Source organism: Sardina pilchardus, chromosome 10, assembly GCF_963854185.1.
Source record: "Sardina pilchardus chromosome 10, fSarPil1.1, whole genome shotgun sequence".
In the NCBI taxonomy this organism is placed as follows: domain Eukaryota; kingdom Metazoa; phylum Chordata; class Actinopteri; order Clupeiformes; family Clupeidae; genus Sardina; species Sardina pilchardus.
Window position 1 is genome coordinate 13,900,364 of NC_085003.1, and position 17,500 is coordinate 13,917,863.

Here is a 17,500-nt window from a genome sequence, read left to right on the forward strand (position 1 = left end):
TCCTCTTGTCGCTAAGCGCAGTGAGCTCTGATCTGATCAGTGAGCTCATCAGACAAGCCAAGCGATCTCTGATCTGATCTGATTGGGTGTGTGATTACAGACTGTGGGTAACACTTCTACATCCACTCAGTGGCCATCTGAGTGCTTTATCAGTTTTTGAAGACGAGGAGGAATCTGGGGAGGCCATAGAAGCTTCTAGAAGTCTAAAAAGGCTAATAGCTGCAATCGGTTACATTAGTCACTGCTAAGCCTGTCATGAATCATCCTGTTTGTTCTGTCCTGCAATTATAGCTGAAACTGAGTAAATCAAGCTGTTCACTGTTAGCAGCTTGTGCACATATCCACTCGCCAATGCAAATATACTGGGGTGCCATGCAAAGGACAAACCAAATGTATGTAAAACTATTCCCATATTTAATGCACCCTCCTGTGTTTACTTGGAGGGATACCTAGTGTGCTAGTTGTTCCCCTCACAGTGATGGATCCATTTAACTCTATTAAGGTGTGGGTTAGCAGGAGAAAGATTGGTGTTATGAGAGGACCATGTTTTGATGGTCACTCCTAGAACCTGTCTGCAATATGTTGACCAGAATAGAAATACATTTAAATTAGGGTTTAAATTAGAGCTGAAAGTCATCATTTCATAAAATACTGTACACCCATTATAGTTCAAGTGTAACCATAGATTTTGTAGATGCACTATATAGACAAAAGCATTGGGAAGCCATTACACCCAGGAACTTCAAAGACATCCCACTCCAATGGCGTCCCTAAGATTTTGTCTGTATAATGTACATTGAGTCCATTTGTGAATCGGTATCTATTCCAAGGCCTCTGCATCATCTGGACCCCCTTCCTTGCAACCATTAAGTTGTCCACGGTAACAGCAGTATATAGGCACTCTGTCACCATAGCAACGTAGAGTGAAAGTGTCGAAAGGAAGAGGGATCTTTCGACTGGCAAATCTAGAGCAGCGTCATAAACCCTATCAGCTCAATCCATGGTTATTATCAGGAGCTAGTGTTTTGGCAGCGGAAGCTGCACCCAGGTGGAGAGTAAGTTGCTAATCAGTAACAAGTTTGCACGGTCCGATAGCTTTCCCTAGCTTATTCTGGTATCAACACAAACAATAAATGAAGAGCCTTGAATTCGTTATCTGTAAAATCCATGTCATTGTTTCTGAAGTTCCTGAGAAGTTTCATGATGCATCCATCTTGAAGCCTTTGAATCCTTCCCTGATTCAAAGCCGCATTATGGACATCCAATTAAATCTTGACTTTGTTCAGAGGCTGCTGGTTTGTGTCAGGAATTAAAAGTTGGTACAAATTAAAACAGATCCAGAGGTCCAGAGGCTGTAGGTTTGGATGTGGAGTGAACAGAGTATCAGATTCCCGTATCACTCTCTCTGCTCTAGGGTGGAGCCAGAGGGTGGCTCATGGCAGGAGTGGAGCATATGTGTGTGTGTGTGTGTGTGTGTGTGTTTCTGGGTGTGTCCCTGAGAGGCGGGACTGCCCCACTTTGGTCATGGCCGGCACGGTCCTCCTCTGATATTTAGCCCCTGCCACAGCCCTTCCTCTCCTCACTGCTGGACTCAGTCTCCTCTCTCCACACACTGCACACTCAGGTAAGTCCAGCCAAACTACTCTCTCAGAACACACTCTGTACCCCTGTCCTCTGCAACTCTTCTGAACTACATAGCTCTATTAAGTGCTGACTAAAAAGTTGGTATGTAAGTGTGTGTGTGTGTGTGTGTGTGTGTTTGTGTGTGTGTCTGGGTGTGTGTGTGCGTGTTGTACCACAAGATTGCACATGACTGTGAAATGTTGCAGTATCATTTTTTCCTGAGGCTGGGTTTGCAGTGTGGTTATTGGGTGGATTAAACTCTCTTCTGTGGATAAGCTAATCCACTTTTAGAGAGCGCATGTTACCCCTTAAAAGTCTCTTTGAAAAAGTTTTAAATTTTAAGATTTTTGGAGTGAAAAAAAAGAAAAGAGAAGAGAGGAAATGGAAAAATTCTGCCCCTAGGTGTAAAACACACTCAGTCATACAAAGCAGTTGCTCTCTCTCTCCCTCTTTTTCTCTCTTTCTCTCTCCCCCCCACACACACACATGCTTCAGAGACGTTTTCTTCTTTCTCTTCTCTCCTCTCCTCAGTCCTCTCACTGGGTGTGTCTCCAAGCCTGTGGATTAGGCTAACCACAGCGCTAGTCTGATAAATGTGTTTACTTAAGATTCGCCTCAAATGTGTCACTGCCAGGTCACTGTGTGATACTATCACTCTCCTCCTGAAAAATGGAGTCCATTTACCTGCCTTGAATCACAGTCAGGTTAAATACCATATTCAGAAAGCTGTGTGGAGTGCCTCGGTGTACAGAGTACATTTCAGCGTGTTGCATGTCTTCATGAACTATTACTCATCTTTTCCAACAGGGGGAAAGAATGTGTCTGAAAGAGAGAGAAGGGGATTTTAGTAACGGGAGTGACTTTTTTCCCCCCTCATTCTTTGCCCTAAGACAAATGTTGTAAATCAGTCTTTTAAAGTCTGGTTTTACTCATGTGCATTTTCTGGAGTGAAGAACACATGACATGTTATTCATGGAATCCCCAACTGTTGCTAGACAATATCAATTCACGGTTGCCTAGCACACACACTGCCTCAAGCAGCTATCACCCGCTCGCAGAACTAACAGGACCTTTGCTTCCTTAAACCTAATTGCATAACAGGCGACTGTGAATGAGGCATCATGGGACCTTCGCAGAAGGAGTGTGATGCTTTGTCACTTCAGACTGAGGAAAATGTGAAAAGTGGCTGTGTCTTAGTGGTGAAGTGAACTTCTCTCTTTCTTTCTCTCTTCTCTATCTTTCAGAAACTTTGAAACATGGCTCTGGTATCTGAATTCCTTGGACAGCTCACCCTGAATATTGGGGTAAGCAACACTAACGTGTCTCTCCGTGTAGCCACAGGATATGGCTTTGCAATCAAATCAAAAAGAACAAAAAAAAGTGCCAATCCCCTGAAATGACAGACACATGTATGAGTGATCAGACAGCTGGAAAAATGGCAGAGCTGACTTCCTCTTCTGTTGTGTGCATGTGCAGGGAGCCGAGCCCCTGCACCCTACTGTGGTTCCTGCCCCTGATTTCGACCCTGACAAGGATGCTGCCAGAATTGAGACCGCTATCAAAACAAAGGGTAAGAGGAAAAGTACTGACTGCTCAGTTAGCATGTCCGCTAACCGCTGAGAGAACCTATGAGACAAACTAGAAAAGAGGAGCTACTTCAAGAGTTTTTCCAGTTAAAAAGTTTGTTCCCCCTTCTCTGAACAGAAAACAGCATTTCACTGTCAGTTCCTACTGGATTCAATTTGGGCTCTCTTTTTTTTCCGGTTGGCCTTTTAATAGCCGGGTGTATCCTCTGCTGGGTAGAGTAGAGTAGAGTGGTTGTCGGAGTAAAGTTTTCACTGGGCTGATCTCACCGGGCTGGTACAAGTGAGTCACTCTTCCTGTCTGGAAGCCGCGAGACCGCAGTGGGAGCTTGGCGTTGGCCCACGCCTTAATGACGGCCTGCATCCTCCCGCTCCGCTCCGCTGTAATGTTCCACTGGTTGTGTTAGGGCCCTGGTTGCTATGGACACACACAGGCACTGAGCATTTGTGCACACGTCAACAAAACATGGCCGACGGGGTCAAGTCTAAACCTGATTTAATCATGTTTGTAAACATGTGCTTTATCAAAGTTGTTTGAAGTGTCATGATAGGAAGACATATTTGTTTAATTGCTAAAAAAATCACTTTCGGTTCCGGTGACGTCAGCACAGCGAATGGCTGCTTGAGAGCGTAACTCCTCCAAGAACTAATATATTTCGCCCCAAAAAGTATTCAAGTAATATTTGTTTTTACTTAAACACGGTCAAAATGTCTGGGGCGAAAACGAGAACAAGGGAAGCACCCGGAAAAAAAGGTACAGAACAGCAAACTGAGTCAGTTGGTCGAGGTAATTCTAATTCGCCTCGTGGAGAAGATAGCTCAAACCAAGCCATGGCGGCTAGTACTAGCCTAGATAAAGTGCTGAAGGAGATTCTGGACTTTCGTCAAGATATGAATAAGCAGTTGAGCGATATCAAGTCTGAACTTACAAAAGTTGACCAAAAAGTTGAGGAAGTGGAGAATCGCGTTGGTGAGGTAGAAGACCGCACCCAGACTGTGGAACAAGTGTTAACGAAACTGATAAAAGAAATGGCCCGGCTCGACAATAAAGTGATGGACCTAGAAGGTAGATCCAGAAGGAAAAATATCCGAATATTTAATGTACCAGAAGACGCAGAGGGAACATCAATGGTAGAATTCGTGGAAAAGCTACTGCGTGATAAACTTGAAATACCCACAGAAACGGATATAGACATCGAGAGAGCGCACAGGGCACTTGTTCCTAAACCTACTGGGGAAAATAAGCCACGATCAATAGTGATTCGATTCCTGAGATACAAAACTAAAGAAGAAATCCTACGGAAAGCATGGGGAAAGAAAACGGTGCTTATGGACGGTGAAACGCAGATATATTTCGACCAGGACTACGCCCCAGCAGTTGTGCAGAGGCGCAAGGAATACTCCGAGGCAAAACGAGTTCTGAAACATAACAGTATTCGCTTCCAGACTCCATTCCCAGCCAAACTGCGAGTGTTCTACAAGAACGAAACGCGGCTCTATCAATCGGCAGAGGAAGCGACGACAGATATGAAGAACAGAGGGCTCCCCGTCAACGTATTCAGGCCTGAACCGAAGGAGGATTTAGCCACGCAGCTGTCTCGCACTGCATGGGAGAGAGTGGAGGCCCGAGGTCGGAGACGGACGTCTACACAGCAAGAGCCGAATGGAATGGACGGAAGATAAGAAACGGTAGTAATTGTCACAACAAATATTTCCTTAGACCTATATAAAAAATGCTTCCCTGACTAATGTTAAAATATAATGTACAATGGAGGGACTGGACCTTAAGTTAGCCTAGGTTGCACTGATGGACAAAGACTTTATTTTCTCCCAGTTGGGAAATTTCAGCGGAGGCCCTCAACCTATGAGAAGGAGAGGCTTTCCTCCCAAGCTAGACGTTCTTTCTAGCTTAGTTAAGGGTCATTTCAGGACCTCAGCCTTGGAATCTCTGTTGTTCTGTTTTTTGTTTTATTATGGGATAATGTCTCTTACCGTTTTTTTTGTTTTAGGGAGTAAATCCCTTGAAATCTGTTTAGGCATAATGATGCATAGACATAATTTATGGCTAGTGACAAAGTTAAAATAATTTCTTACAATGTTAACGGGCTGTTAAATCCTATCAAACGCTCTAAAATTCTAACTAAAATGAAGAAAGAGAGGGCACATGTGGTATATTTACAAGAAACCCACCTAAATGATAAGGAACATGAAAAATTGAAGAGAATGGGCTTTACTAACGTGTTCTTTTCATCGTATAAACCAGGACCTAGAAGAGGAGTAGCCATTCTTATTTCTAAACAGATAAATTTCGAAAAACTATCTGAAATAAAAGATAAGGAGGGTAGATATGTTCTCATAAAGGGAAATATAGATGGAAATATAATAACCTTGTTCAATATCTATGCACCCCCAGGAAGCGATATGGGTTTTTTTCAAAAGATAATTGATATCATAATAACAGAAACAGAAGGCCTGCTGATATGTGGAGGGGATTTAAATATCCATCTACAGCCACAACTTGACTCCTCAAGTGGTAAAGCTGAAACAAAGTCTCTATACAGAAAAGTTAATACACTTCTCAAGGATGTGGGACTTATTGATATATGGAGAGAATTATTCCCACAGAGAAGAGATTACACCCACTACTCTGTACCTCACTCCATTTACACAAGAATAGATTATTTCATAACATTTGGAAGGGATAAAGATAAAGTACAGGCATGTGATATTGGGACGATTGATTTGAGTGACCATGCACCTATATATCTAACTGTTGACCTTGATTTGCCACCTCGAAATACCATATGGAAATTTAACTCTGGCCTCCTTAATGATCTTTGTTTCAAACAAGACATCAGAAAAGAAATAAGGGTTTTCCTAGAACATAATGATAATGGTGAGGTCTCACCTCATATATTGTGGGACACTATGAAGGCGGTTTTAAGAGGGAAAATTATAGCACTAGCTACACATAAAAAAAGACAAAGAAAAAAAGCTTTAGAGGAACTACAACAAAAATTGAAGAATTTGGAATCAAAACATAAGATTAATCCAGATGGAAATACATTTCAGGAAATTGAGAAAGTCAGAAATGAAATTAGAAGTTTAACCACACAGGACATTAAAAGAAACCTCATGTATCTGAAGCAGAGACATTATGAAAGTGGTCCAAAATCAATGAAGATACTGGCATGGAAACTGAAGAAAAAATTAGCTGAAAATACCGTTCATAAAGTGCGTGACCCTAGAACAAACAAGGTTAGAAACAAATTAAGCGAGATTCATGAAGCATTTGAAGCATTTTACAGAACTTTATATACAAGAGTCCCAGGAGGAGACATAGCTCAGACTGACACTTTCTTAAACACCCTGAAACTACCCACTCTGAATGAAGAGCAAAATCAAAAACTGTTAGCGGAGATAACAGAAGATGAACTGCAGGCAGCAATTAGAAGACTTAAAGCAGGTAAATCTCCAGGCTCTGATGGTTATACAGCTGAATGGTACAAGGAGTTTGGGAATGATTTGATTCCTACCATACTTCCTGCACTGAACTGGGTCCTGGAAAAGGCACAAACACCTCCTAGTTGGAATGAGGCCATTATTTCTGCTATTCCAAAGGAAGGCAAGGATAAAACGGAGTGTGCATCATTTAGACCAATATCTGTTTTAAATATAGACTATAGGATGTTCACCTCTATCATGGCCAGAAGACTTGAAAAGTTTATGACTAAATTGATCCATAATGATCAAACAGGTTTCATACACCAGCGTCAAACACAAGACAATATACGAAGAACATTGCATATTATGAATCATATTATTAAAAACAAAATGGAAGCAATAATAATTAGTATAGATGCAGAGAAAGCGTTTGATTCGGTCAATTGGGATTTTCTTTACAGAGTTCTACATAGATTTGGTTTCCATGCCAGGATTATCAAAACCATACAAGCATTATACAATAATCCTACTGCAAGGGTCAAGGTCAATGGCTATTTCTCAAATAGGTTTACCCTGGAAAGAGGTACCAGACAGGGCTGTGCATGGTCACCATTATTATTTGCACTTTTTCTTGAACCACTTGCTCAATATATAAGACAACACAGAGAGATAGAAGGCATTCATCTTGCGGGGAGAGAGCACAGGCTAGCATGCTACGCAGATGATGTGCTAATTTTTCTCAGACAGCCAACATACTCTTTGCCTCATCTAATGCTAGCACTAAAGTATTATGGACAATTATCAGGATATAAGATCAATGTGAGTAAAACCCAAGTGCTATCATATAATTATAATCCAACATCAGAAATGGAGAACAAATACCCATGGTCATGGCAAACAAAATCCTTTAAATACTTAGGCATAACTATTCCTAAAGATCTCTCAAAACTATCAGAATGTAACTATTCACCTATACACAAGAAAATCAAAGAAGATATCACAAGATGGAACCTCATCCCATTTATCAGTTTCAGCTCAAGAGTGCAATCCATTAAAATGAACATATTACCCAGATTGTTATACCTATTTCAAACCCTACCAATAGAAGTTCCCCAAAGCCAGTTTAATGAATGGGACAAAATGCTGTCTAGATACATGTGGCAAGGCAAGAGACCAAGGGTTCGCCTCAAAACATTACAGTTGGTGAAGGAGAAGGGAGGATGGAGCTTACCGTCCCTCAAAGAATACTACTATGCCGCCCAAACAAGGGCTATAATATGCTGGTGCAATCCTTCATACTCTGCACAATGGAAAGACATTGAGGAAAACTTATCTCCCATTCCAATACAAGCAATTATAGCTGACTCTAAACTGCAACACTACATAGACAGGTCTGATAATCCATGGGTCAATTTGACCCTTAAGGTGTGGAAAAGTATCATTAGGGAATATAAATTAGAAGGAGATTTACTATCCCTTAAATGGTGTGGATACGACTCAGACTTCACCCCAAATAAATTGGACACCAGATTCAAAAAGTGGAGAACTAATGGAATAACAGCCCTATGCAATATTATGAATGGAAACATATTGTTTAGTTTTGAAATTATTAAAGAAAATTATCTATTGGAGAAACAGGATTTCTTTAGATATTTACAGTTACGGCATTTTGTTAACACAAAAGTTAAAAATGTGACAGAGGCTAATTCCAGTCTCATAGAATTGTTTAAAAGAGCGTATAAATCAAATCTCACTAAAGGAGTGATATCTGCTATATATAAATGCTTTATGGATCTTAAATCCCACTCAACAACATACATTAAAACAAAATGGGAAAAGGAGGCTGGGGTAGATATTTCTGAGGAAGAATGGACATTAATATGGGAGAACCAATGGAAATGTACCAGCTCAATGAGCTGGCGAGAGTTCAACTGGAAAAATAATATAAGATATTTCATTACACCATCTCAGTCATCTCATTATAGCGATAACATCCCTATTTGCTGGAGAAAGTGTGGACACCAAAGTGCAAACCATTTCCATATCTTCTGGGACTGTCCCAGCATTAAACATTTTTGGAAGGCGATACACAATGCCTTACAGGACATCTTTCGTGAGGACATTCCTTTGGACTTTAAGACTCTGTATCTTGGAAATATACCTCAAGGCTGGCTGAAAGGGGACAAACACTTGATAAATGCAATGCTGGTGGCCAGTAAAAAGACTATTACTAGAAAATGGCTACTACCAGAGTGTCCAACAATTACTTCATGGAGAGACATTGTTACAGAAATCTACAAAATGGAGCAGATTACAGCTCATGTTAACCAAAGAATGGAAATATTTCTTGAACACTGGCAAAAGTGGTGCAATTATGTCACAGATAAATGGCCTGCTGACTGTATTTCTTTACTTTATGGAAGATGATTTATCCCTGTTTTATTTATAGTTTTGTTACTTTGTTTGTTCAATTGTATGTTTGAATGTTTTCTTTGAATACCTGAATATGTAAGAGAATACATTTATTGTCTGTCATAGAATACGAAATATTGAAATAGATGTACGTTGGATTCTGAACACTAATAAAATACAAATTAAAAAAAAAAAAAAAAAAAAAAAATCACTTTCAACTGAATGACTTGAGATTTCAAATGGATAGAAAATCAAAGCTGAATGATTAGCCATTCCAAACTAAACAGCTAAACAGCACAGATTTGAAATGCTTGTAATATATTTTGTTAAGTATTTTTAGATATCACGTTAGACATCAAACATTTTGCTCTCTGTCTTAGGGGTGGACGAGCAGACCATCACCGACATCCTGACCAGACGCACATACAACCAGAGGCGAGAGGTTGCCTTCGCTTATGAGAGGAGAGCCAAGAAGGTACAGAGACGTGGAGGAAACTGAATTTAAATCACGCTCCTCCTTAATATGAATCTTTTCTTGCTTGGCTAAGCTTGTTTTCATAGTCCCTTTGAGTCCTATGATGAAACCAGCACAGTCGTCTTTGCAAGCTGCTGCTACTACTGCTGCTGCTAGACTTCCTTAACTTTGCATGGTGTTTGTGTGCAGGATATGATCACTGCCCTGAAGGGGGCGCTCTCTGGCTCTCTGGAGGCATTGGTCCTGGGTCTGATGAAGAGCACTTCACAGTATGACGCCTCTGAGATCAAAGCATCCATCAAGGTGAGGAGTTACAGCAGTCACCAGTTAGCAAAACCATGACATAATGCGGCTTTCAAAAAAATCACCTGCAATTTCTGTCTGTAAATATGCAGACGTAGAAGCTCCCACAGACTGGCTGTGGCATGGACTTAGTCTGTCATTAAGTAAAGATGTAAGCCCAGAACCTATAATGTGTAATTATCCAGATGAATTTGCCTTATCCAGATTAATTTGCCCTCATTGTACTCTGAGTGGATGCGCATCAGAAGCATCTGTGATGCAAATGGTCTACATGGATCTCTGATCAGTTCTTCAGGCTTGTGTGTGACATGTTAGCTGATGGGCCATTATCACTGTCACTGATCACTGCAGCATGATGGCCATGTGTGTAATGGCGTGACTGATGGCGTTTTAATGTCTCTTGGCAGGGTCTCGGGACCGATGAGGAGACTCTGATTGAGCTCGTCTGCTCCCGCAGCAGAGTAGAGCTCGTGGAGATCAAGAGAGTCTACAAAGAACGTAAGGCTTCTTGATTCATTCAGTCCTCCATAAGATATGATTATCAGTTCACCATACACAATCACAACGCAAATCAATCATTGAAGGAACGTTTACAGACATACAGGGGCAATTGCTCTGTCGCTAGTTTGGAGTTTAACACGGTTTTTAACTCCAACTCCCAACTCCAACTGCAGTTTAAAACCATGTTAAACTCCAAACTAGTGACAGAGCAATTGCCCCACAGTCATTTTTTTTTTTTACAATAATGATGAAAGTTGTGTTGATCAAATCCCCACAGTCTTCAAGAAGGATCTGGAGAAGGATGTGGCTGGAGACACGTCGGGAGACTTCCGGGCTCTCCTGCTGGCCCTCGTGGAGGTAGGACTCACCTGGCCGTTCTCCTAAAGCAGACATCATCACCTGCTGTTCACACCTGTGTAACTGCAGTCACTTTCTTTCCAAAACAGGCCAAGAGAGATGAGCCAAGCAACGTGGTAGACTACGAGAAGATCGATGAAGATGCCAGAGTAAGTTATACATATCATTGGCTTCCTTTTGTGTCTATTTACTGTATATTTCACAGTATTTTTTCCCTCATGGCTCAACCATGTTGTTTTTAATGGGCCTGGTGAGTTTGTCAGTATACTCAATTTAAGATACTTTAACGTGTCATCACTAGCCAGTAATATAAGACTACATTTAGTCATTCAGATGACACTTTCATCAAAAGCCACTTTAAAAAGGAACAATTGAGGTACAGTGTGACCAGGAGACTACTGTACTGTAGGTTAGTGCAGCAGTAAGTACTACTCGCATTGTGTAGAATGACAGTTCAAGCAAAGGTAAGGCAAGAGGAAGAGGAATAGTTAGAATGGAGAAGGTCATAGGTCATCTATTCACCATGGGTCAAGGTCAAGTGCTAGCTTACGCATGTCCGGTTGTCATTAGTGCTAGGAGAGAAGGTGCTCTTGGAAGAGTTGGAACTTCAGGAGGTTTTTAAAGCTAGAGACGTTTGAGTGTAATAATGAAATACTGCATGTGCATATTCCAGCAGTTTAGTGTAGTGTGGTGCAGATCTATATGAATTCTGTGCTTGTTGTGTGCAGGCTCTGTACGAGGCTGGCGTGAAGAGGAAAGGCACTGACGTGAAGACCTGGGTCTCCATCATGTCGGAGAGGAGTGTTCCTCACCTGCAGAAAGGTACTGTGCCCACACATGAGCTGTGCTCTGGGCTTATTTTTAAAATAACATTCATCTGAATCAGACTTATAACTCTAAAACACAACTACAAACTGCTCTCCATTTAAGAATGGCAGACATGACAGAATTGTTACACTTGGACTGAGAAAAAAAGGATAGTCTCTTGTACATTTACTTTATGGGGAAGTGTTTATTTTCTAATGTGTTCTATAGCTGACAGATATAAATGCTGTTCAGCAAAGACATAATAACTAACTGCCCCCTTTGGTGTGTGTGTGTTTGCAACAGTGTTTGACAGGTACAAGAGCTACAGCCCATATGACATGCAGGAGAGCATCAGGAAGGAGGTGAAGGGGGACCTGGAGAAGTCTTTCCTCACCCTGGGTACGTCTGCACCTCGACACACACAAACCCCGCAGTTTATCTGGGCTGCCACCATCTCTGAGCTCTCTTACTATTCTCAGACATGTTGAGTAGCGTTGAGACAATAGGTGATTGTTATTGCATGATGTTAGTGTATCTTTGAGACCCCCCAGGTTTCTTTGAAAGAGCGTTTTTAAGGTTGCATGGATGCTTTATATGAAGGTATTATTGGGGCAAAAGTCACGAGCACATTTAACTGCAGATTTCGCATTCGCACACTAAAGTCACAAATGTGTAACCGTACATTTGAAGTTGTAGATATTTTTTTCATACCTTGTTAACACAAAATAGGGCTACGGGTTCACGAATCCGTTCTACAAGTTCACAAAACCGTTTTACAGATACACGAATTCTCACCTGTGCATCACAAGTTCCTGGCCTCATCCCCTCGAGACTTTTGCTCCATTTACACTGCAACGATTGGGGCAAAACACATTCGCACATCCGTGTTTCATAGTCTGAGAACATGCACAACATTCGTGCATTTGTAAACCCAAATGTGAACTAATGCAACAGAAGTTGTGCATCTGTGAAATGTTTTCTCATTAATAAAAGTCTTACACGACTACAAGTGCATTGATACAAGTGCTTGAGTCTACATCTGCGAGTTTCCGTCGCTGTTTTCCGGGGACGAATACTTTTGCACCAATTATACCACCTGGCGATGTGCAAAACCGATTTGTACTTGTGCACGCAGAGAGCGATCGAAAACAAAACAAGGCGGCCGGATCTGGATCTGGATCGCGCCCACACATCCCTGCTCATATAGCCTAACCTCCGCTTGTTTCCTCATCAATATAAAGACAAGGACGCACGATTTGTAGATTTTCTTTTCACAGAGTGAGAAAACATACTTCGGAGTGATTATTTGCACCCGGGTGTAAATAGTGGAATGGAGGCATTTTCTTATTTGCACCCAAACCTGTAATGCGTGCAGAAACAGATGGGATGGCCTACCTAAATCTAACAAGTTAGGATTTTTAAAAACAATCTTTTTGATGGAAACGTGGTGCTAAATTCCCATAAACGTGTTCAGTTAACGGGTAAAACCGTACGTTTGTAACCAAAATCAAGAATTACGAGCTTGTTTACCGTCACCTAGCAACCAGAAGATAGACAAATATTACTAGCCCAGTCAATCGCATAACGTAGAAGTCATGTAGGTTAGCGGATAAGTGCATGAGCCATGAATCAGAGATTGGTGGTTCAAATCACTCCAAATGTAGGCTAATGCATTTTTTTTTTGCATGCCAAACTAAAATATTTTGAAAGTATGTGCGAACGACTCTCTTCTCTTTGATGACGTTACTTCGCGGCAAATAAGAGTTTGTGCTTAATGAATCTGTCAAAAATGGTCTAGTTTTATTTTAGTTATAGAAATAGGCTACAGTTGTGAGTAGAACGCTTCTAAATAGTCAACTCCTCTACAGAAAACAACTCTTTCAACTATATTGGCATGCAAAAAAAAGCCATAGGTTACTAATGGGATACGAACTGCCAATCTTCGAACCATGGCCCATGCGCCTACCCGCTACCCTATACAATTTCTAGTACATGCAACGGGCTAGTAGCCTAATATTTCTATCTTCTGGTTGCTCAGTGACGGTAAACAAACTCGTAATTCTTGATTTTGCTTACAAACGGACGGTTTTACCCGTTAACTGAACACGTTTATGGGAATTTAGCACCACGTTTCCATCAAAAAGATTGTTTTTAAAAATCCTAACTTGTTAGATTTAGGTAGGCCATCCCATCTGTTTCTGCACGCATTACAGGTTTGGGTGCAAATAAGAAAATGCCTCCATTCCACTATTTACACCCGGGTGCAAATAATCACTCCGAAGTATGTTTTCTCACTCTGTGAAAAGAAAATCTACAAATCGTGCGTCCTTGTCTTTATATTGATGAGGAAACAAGCGGAGGTTAGGCTACTTATATGAGCAGGGATGTGTGGGCGCGATCCAGATCCAGATCCGGCCGCCTTGTGTTGTTTTCGATCGATGCTCTCTGCGTGCACAAGTACAAATCGGTTTTGCACATCGCCAGGTGGTATAATTGGTGCAAAAGTATTCGTCCCCGGAAAACAGCGACGGAAACTCGCAGATGTAGACTCAAGCACTTGTATCAATGCACTTGTAGTCGTGTAAGACTTTTATTAATGAGAAAACATTTCACAGATGCACAACTTCTGTTGCATTAGTTCACATTTGGGTTTACAAATGCACGAATGTTGTGCATGTTCTCAGACTATGAAACACGGATGTGCGAATGTGTTTTGCCCCAATCGTTGCAGTGTAAATGGAGCAAAAGTCTCGAGGGGATGAGGCCAGGAACTTGTGATGCACAGGTGAGAATTCGTGTATCTGTAAAACGGTTTTGTGAACTTGTAGAACGGATTCGTGAACCCGTAGCCCTATTTTGTGTTAACAAGGTATGAAAAAAATATCTACAACTTCAAATGTACGGTTACACATTTGTGACTTTAGTGTGCGAATGCGAAATCTGCAGTTAAATGTGCTCGTGACTTTTGCCCCAATAATACCTTCATAGCTTTTGGTCTGCACAGCTACTAAGGCGGTTTAACCTAATCCTAATGCCTTCACAATCTCTTCCACAGTCCAGTGTTTTGAAAACAAACAGCTATACTTTGCCAGCAGACTCAGCGAAGCCATGAAGGTAAGTCAACTTCATGCACTTTTTAAGAACCAACTAAAAGATGTTTCTGTTTTCAGTGAAACTTTATTCTTTTTCATACCAAGTTAGAGAGAGAGCCAACATAAAAGTACAGTTCCCCCTCTTTGAATAATATTGCTGCTTACGTTGCAGATGGCTTACACTGTAGTTGCATCATACAGCGCAGTGGTTGTGCATGAGGCCATTTCTCTGCCTTTTTCCAACTCCTTCCTTTTCCTCTCCTTAACTTGTCTCAGGGCAAATCGGCGAAGGACAAAGTCGTGACCAGAATCATGGTCTCCAGATGCGAGGTGGACCTGATGAAGGTTCGCTCCGAGTTTAAGAAGCAGAACGGCAAGTCTCTGTACCAGACCATCGCTGTAAGTAGCATCCCTGTCGTTTACATCTGATATTCAAGAGAGCACTGATAAATATTACTGTCTATCAATCAGTTAATATGTCAGTTCACAAAGTCCTCCTGTTGTGTACAGAGGTATAGCAAGTGGGTGTATTGCTAGCAAAGGGTAATTAAGAGTTACATCAATGTAGATATAAGATGAATACATTCCAGACTATTTATATCACTTTATATACCATGTACTGTACATACTGTGGCACCACGTACCACAATGTATTACAGTTTTTTCCAATTGCTTACACACAATTTTTCAAACCGAGTTCTTTTTAACAAAATTTAAGCACAGGTATCCAAACGCCACACTCATTTTGCATAATTCCTAGATTCTTTGCAAAATGAAACACTTCAGTCAAAACAAACACACTTCAGTCAAAACATACACACTTCAGTCAAAACATTCACACTTCAGTCAAAACATATACACATATTTGTAAAAATGCTATTAGTTGTCATTTAACAAACACAGTCCTCAATGATCAGACACTATTGCAGCCAGTTTCACACTGCAGTGATAAATGCAAAACGCATTTGTAAAAAGAAAAATTAGGAAATAGCATGTGCTAGATTTTTGCCCAGACATTGTTATGTAAGGGATCATTTAGATGTCCAAAAAATAGTGACAAACCCACAACATTCTTCATGATTAGTTCGACATAGGGAAAGTGTACATAAATAGGTCTCTGAACTTGCACTTGCACTTTACAACACTGAAGACTGCTGTAGACTGAATATTTCAAGTATTTCTTTCAATACTTACAGTATTTCTAGCCATAATCAGTTACAGTAATCAACCAACAATGAAATCAATTGAACAAATAAAATCTGTAGACAAACAAAAACTACTGCATAAAGTACATACACTTTGACTCTGAAGAGCAACTACTGCAAAAGCAACAAGACTGTATAGCACACCTGAGTGCTGCATTTTCAATTTTGCACATGTGTGCTTACACACCTGGTGGATGTGATTATCCAATTCGTTCATTAGTGTAGTCATTGGCAATCCGGGGCTTTGTAATGACAAGGAAGTAACCTCACAATCCTTATCTGTGTCTAAGGTGTGGAAATGTGTGTAGAGTTTTACAAATCACTGTGTGTAATGTTTTGCAAAAAGGGTGAAGCAGACATTGTGTGTAATGTTTTGCAAATCTGTGAAGGTGTTTTGCTCCTTGGAGTAAAATTTGGCTAATTGTGTGAAAAAAAATATTTTAGTGTGTAAACAATCGTAAAAAACTGTAATAACATAATCTTAACCTTAACAGAATTACATCAAATTGGTGTCTTATGTTCTCATTAATAGTCCCACTCTTATGACTATCATATACTGTATACCGGTACTTCGGTTATTTCATGATATATTGTAATGTATCTGAATGCCATGCGTGTGTCTGAGTGAGCTAACATAGTCCCTGTGCCCCCACCAGGAACACACTAAGGGTGACTACCAGAGAGCCCTGCTGACCCTGTGTGGAGGAGATGACTAGAGCGGGGCTGCTAGCTGTGTCCACCCTCTATCTCTGACCTCTTATATCATGTCTCTTAAAGTAGACCACAAAATACCATTCCAGTCCACTTCCAAATCTAGAAGGATGACCAGTCGAACTGTTATGTGAGTGTTGCTTACCTACACCTGCAACCAATATCCAGCTTTTACACAATGTACTGTACAAAACAAAACTTTTTACGCAATGTATTGTGTAAAATCAACGACTGGTCAATTTAGGATGGTCACGTCCATTATTCATCATTCATCATAGTATCAAATTAAGACACTGGATGGAGTGATCAAATGAATTGAGTCACTGGTGTGAATGTCAAACACTCAACATGGCGTCAGGCATACCAAGTTGACAATTGTGTAACCTAGTTATTTGTTTTCTCTTTTTTATGTGCTTTTGTTTTGAAAATAAACTATGTTGAATACTCTGTAAGTGTGGCGTAAGGTTTGTTCTCTGCTGCACAGTTATCTTCAGTGTGGCAAGGCCATGACTTACAGTTTTTTACGATTGTTTACACACTAAAATATTTTTTTTCACACAATTAGCCAAATTTTACTCCAAGGAGCAAAACACCTTCACAGATTTGCAAAACATTACACACAATGTCTGCTTCACCCTTTTTGCAAAACATTACACACAGTGATTTGTAAAACTCTACACACATTTCCACACCTTAGACACAGATAAGGATTGTGAGGTTACTTCCTTGTCATTACAAAGCCCCGGATTGCCAATGACTACACTAATGAACGAATTGGATAATCACATCCACCAGGTGTGTAAGCACACATGTGCAAAATTGAAAATGCAGCACTCAGGTGTGCTATACAGTCTTGTTGCTTTTGCAGTAGTTGCTCTTCAGAGTCAAAGTGTATGTACTTTATGCAGTAGTTTTTGTTTGTCTACAGATTTTATTTGTTCAATTGATTTCATTGTTGGTTGATTACTGTAACTGATTATGGCTAGA

The 17,500-nt window shown here is 40.7% G+C and overlaps 1 protein-coding gene across 1 annotated transcript; it reads left to right on the plus strand.

The window, feature by feature from the left end:
- Window positions 1-1,548: 1,548 nt before the first annotated feature.
- Window positions 1,549-16,960, plus strand: anxa2a (annexin A2a). Its single transcript, XM_062547199.1, has 13 exons — window positions 1,549-1,624; window positions 2,868-2,927; window positions 3,100-3,193; window positions 9,443-9,537; window positions 9,727-9,840; window positions 10,248-10,338; window positions 10,619-10,698; window positions 10,788-10,847; window positions 11,427-11,520; window positions 11,809-11,904; window positions 14,561-14,619; window positions 14,874-14,996; window positions 16,459-16,960. The coding sequence occupies exons 2-13, from the start codon at window positions 2,880-2,882 to the stop codon at window positions 16,516-16,518; spliced, it is 1,014 nt and encodes a 337-aa protein (XP_062403183.1). The 5' UTR covers window positions 1,549-1,624; window positions 2,868-2,879; the 3' UTR covers window positions 16,519-16,960.
- Window positions 16,961-17,500: the final 540 nt, after the last annotated feature.

Excerpts from the sequence above, each read along its gene's own strand:
- anxa2a (XM_062547199.1), top strand. The coding sequence starts at position 2,880 with ATGGCTCTGGTATCTGAATTCCTTGGACAGCTCACCCTGAATATTGGG. Across the intron at positions 10,699-10,787 it reads TCCTGCTGGCCCTCGTGGAG|GCCAAGAGAGATGAGCCAAG; the intron begins GTAGGACTCACC and ends TTTCCAAAACAG. Across the intron at positions 11,905-14,560 it reads GAAGTCTTTCCTCACCCTGG|TCCAGTGTTTTGAAAACAAA; the intron begins GTACGTCTGCAC and ends TCTCTTCCACAG.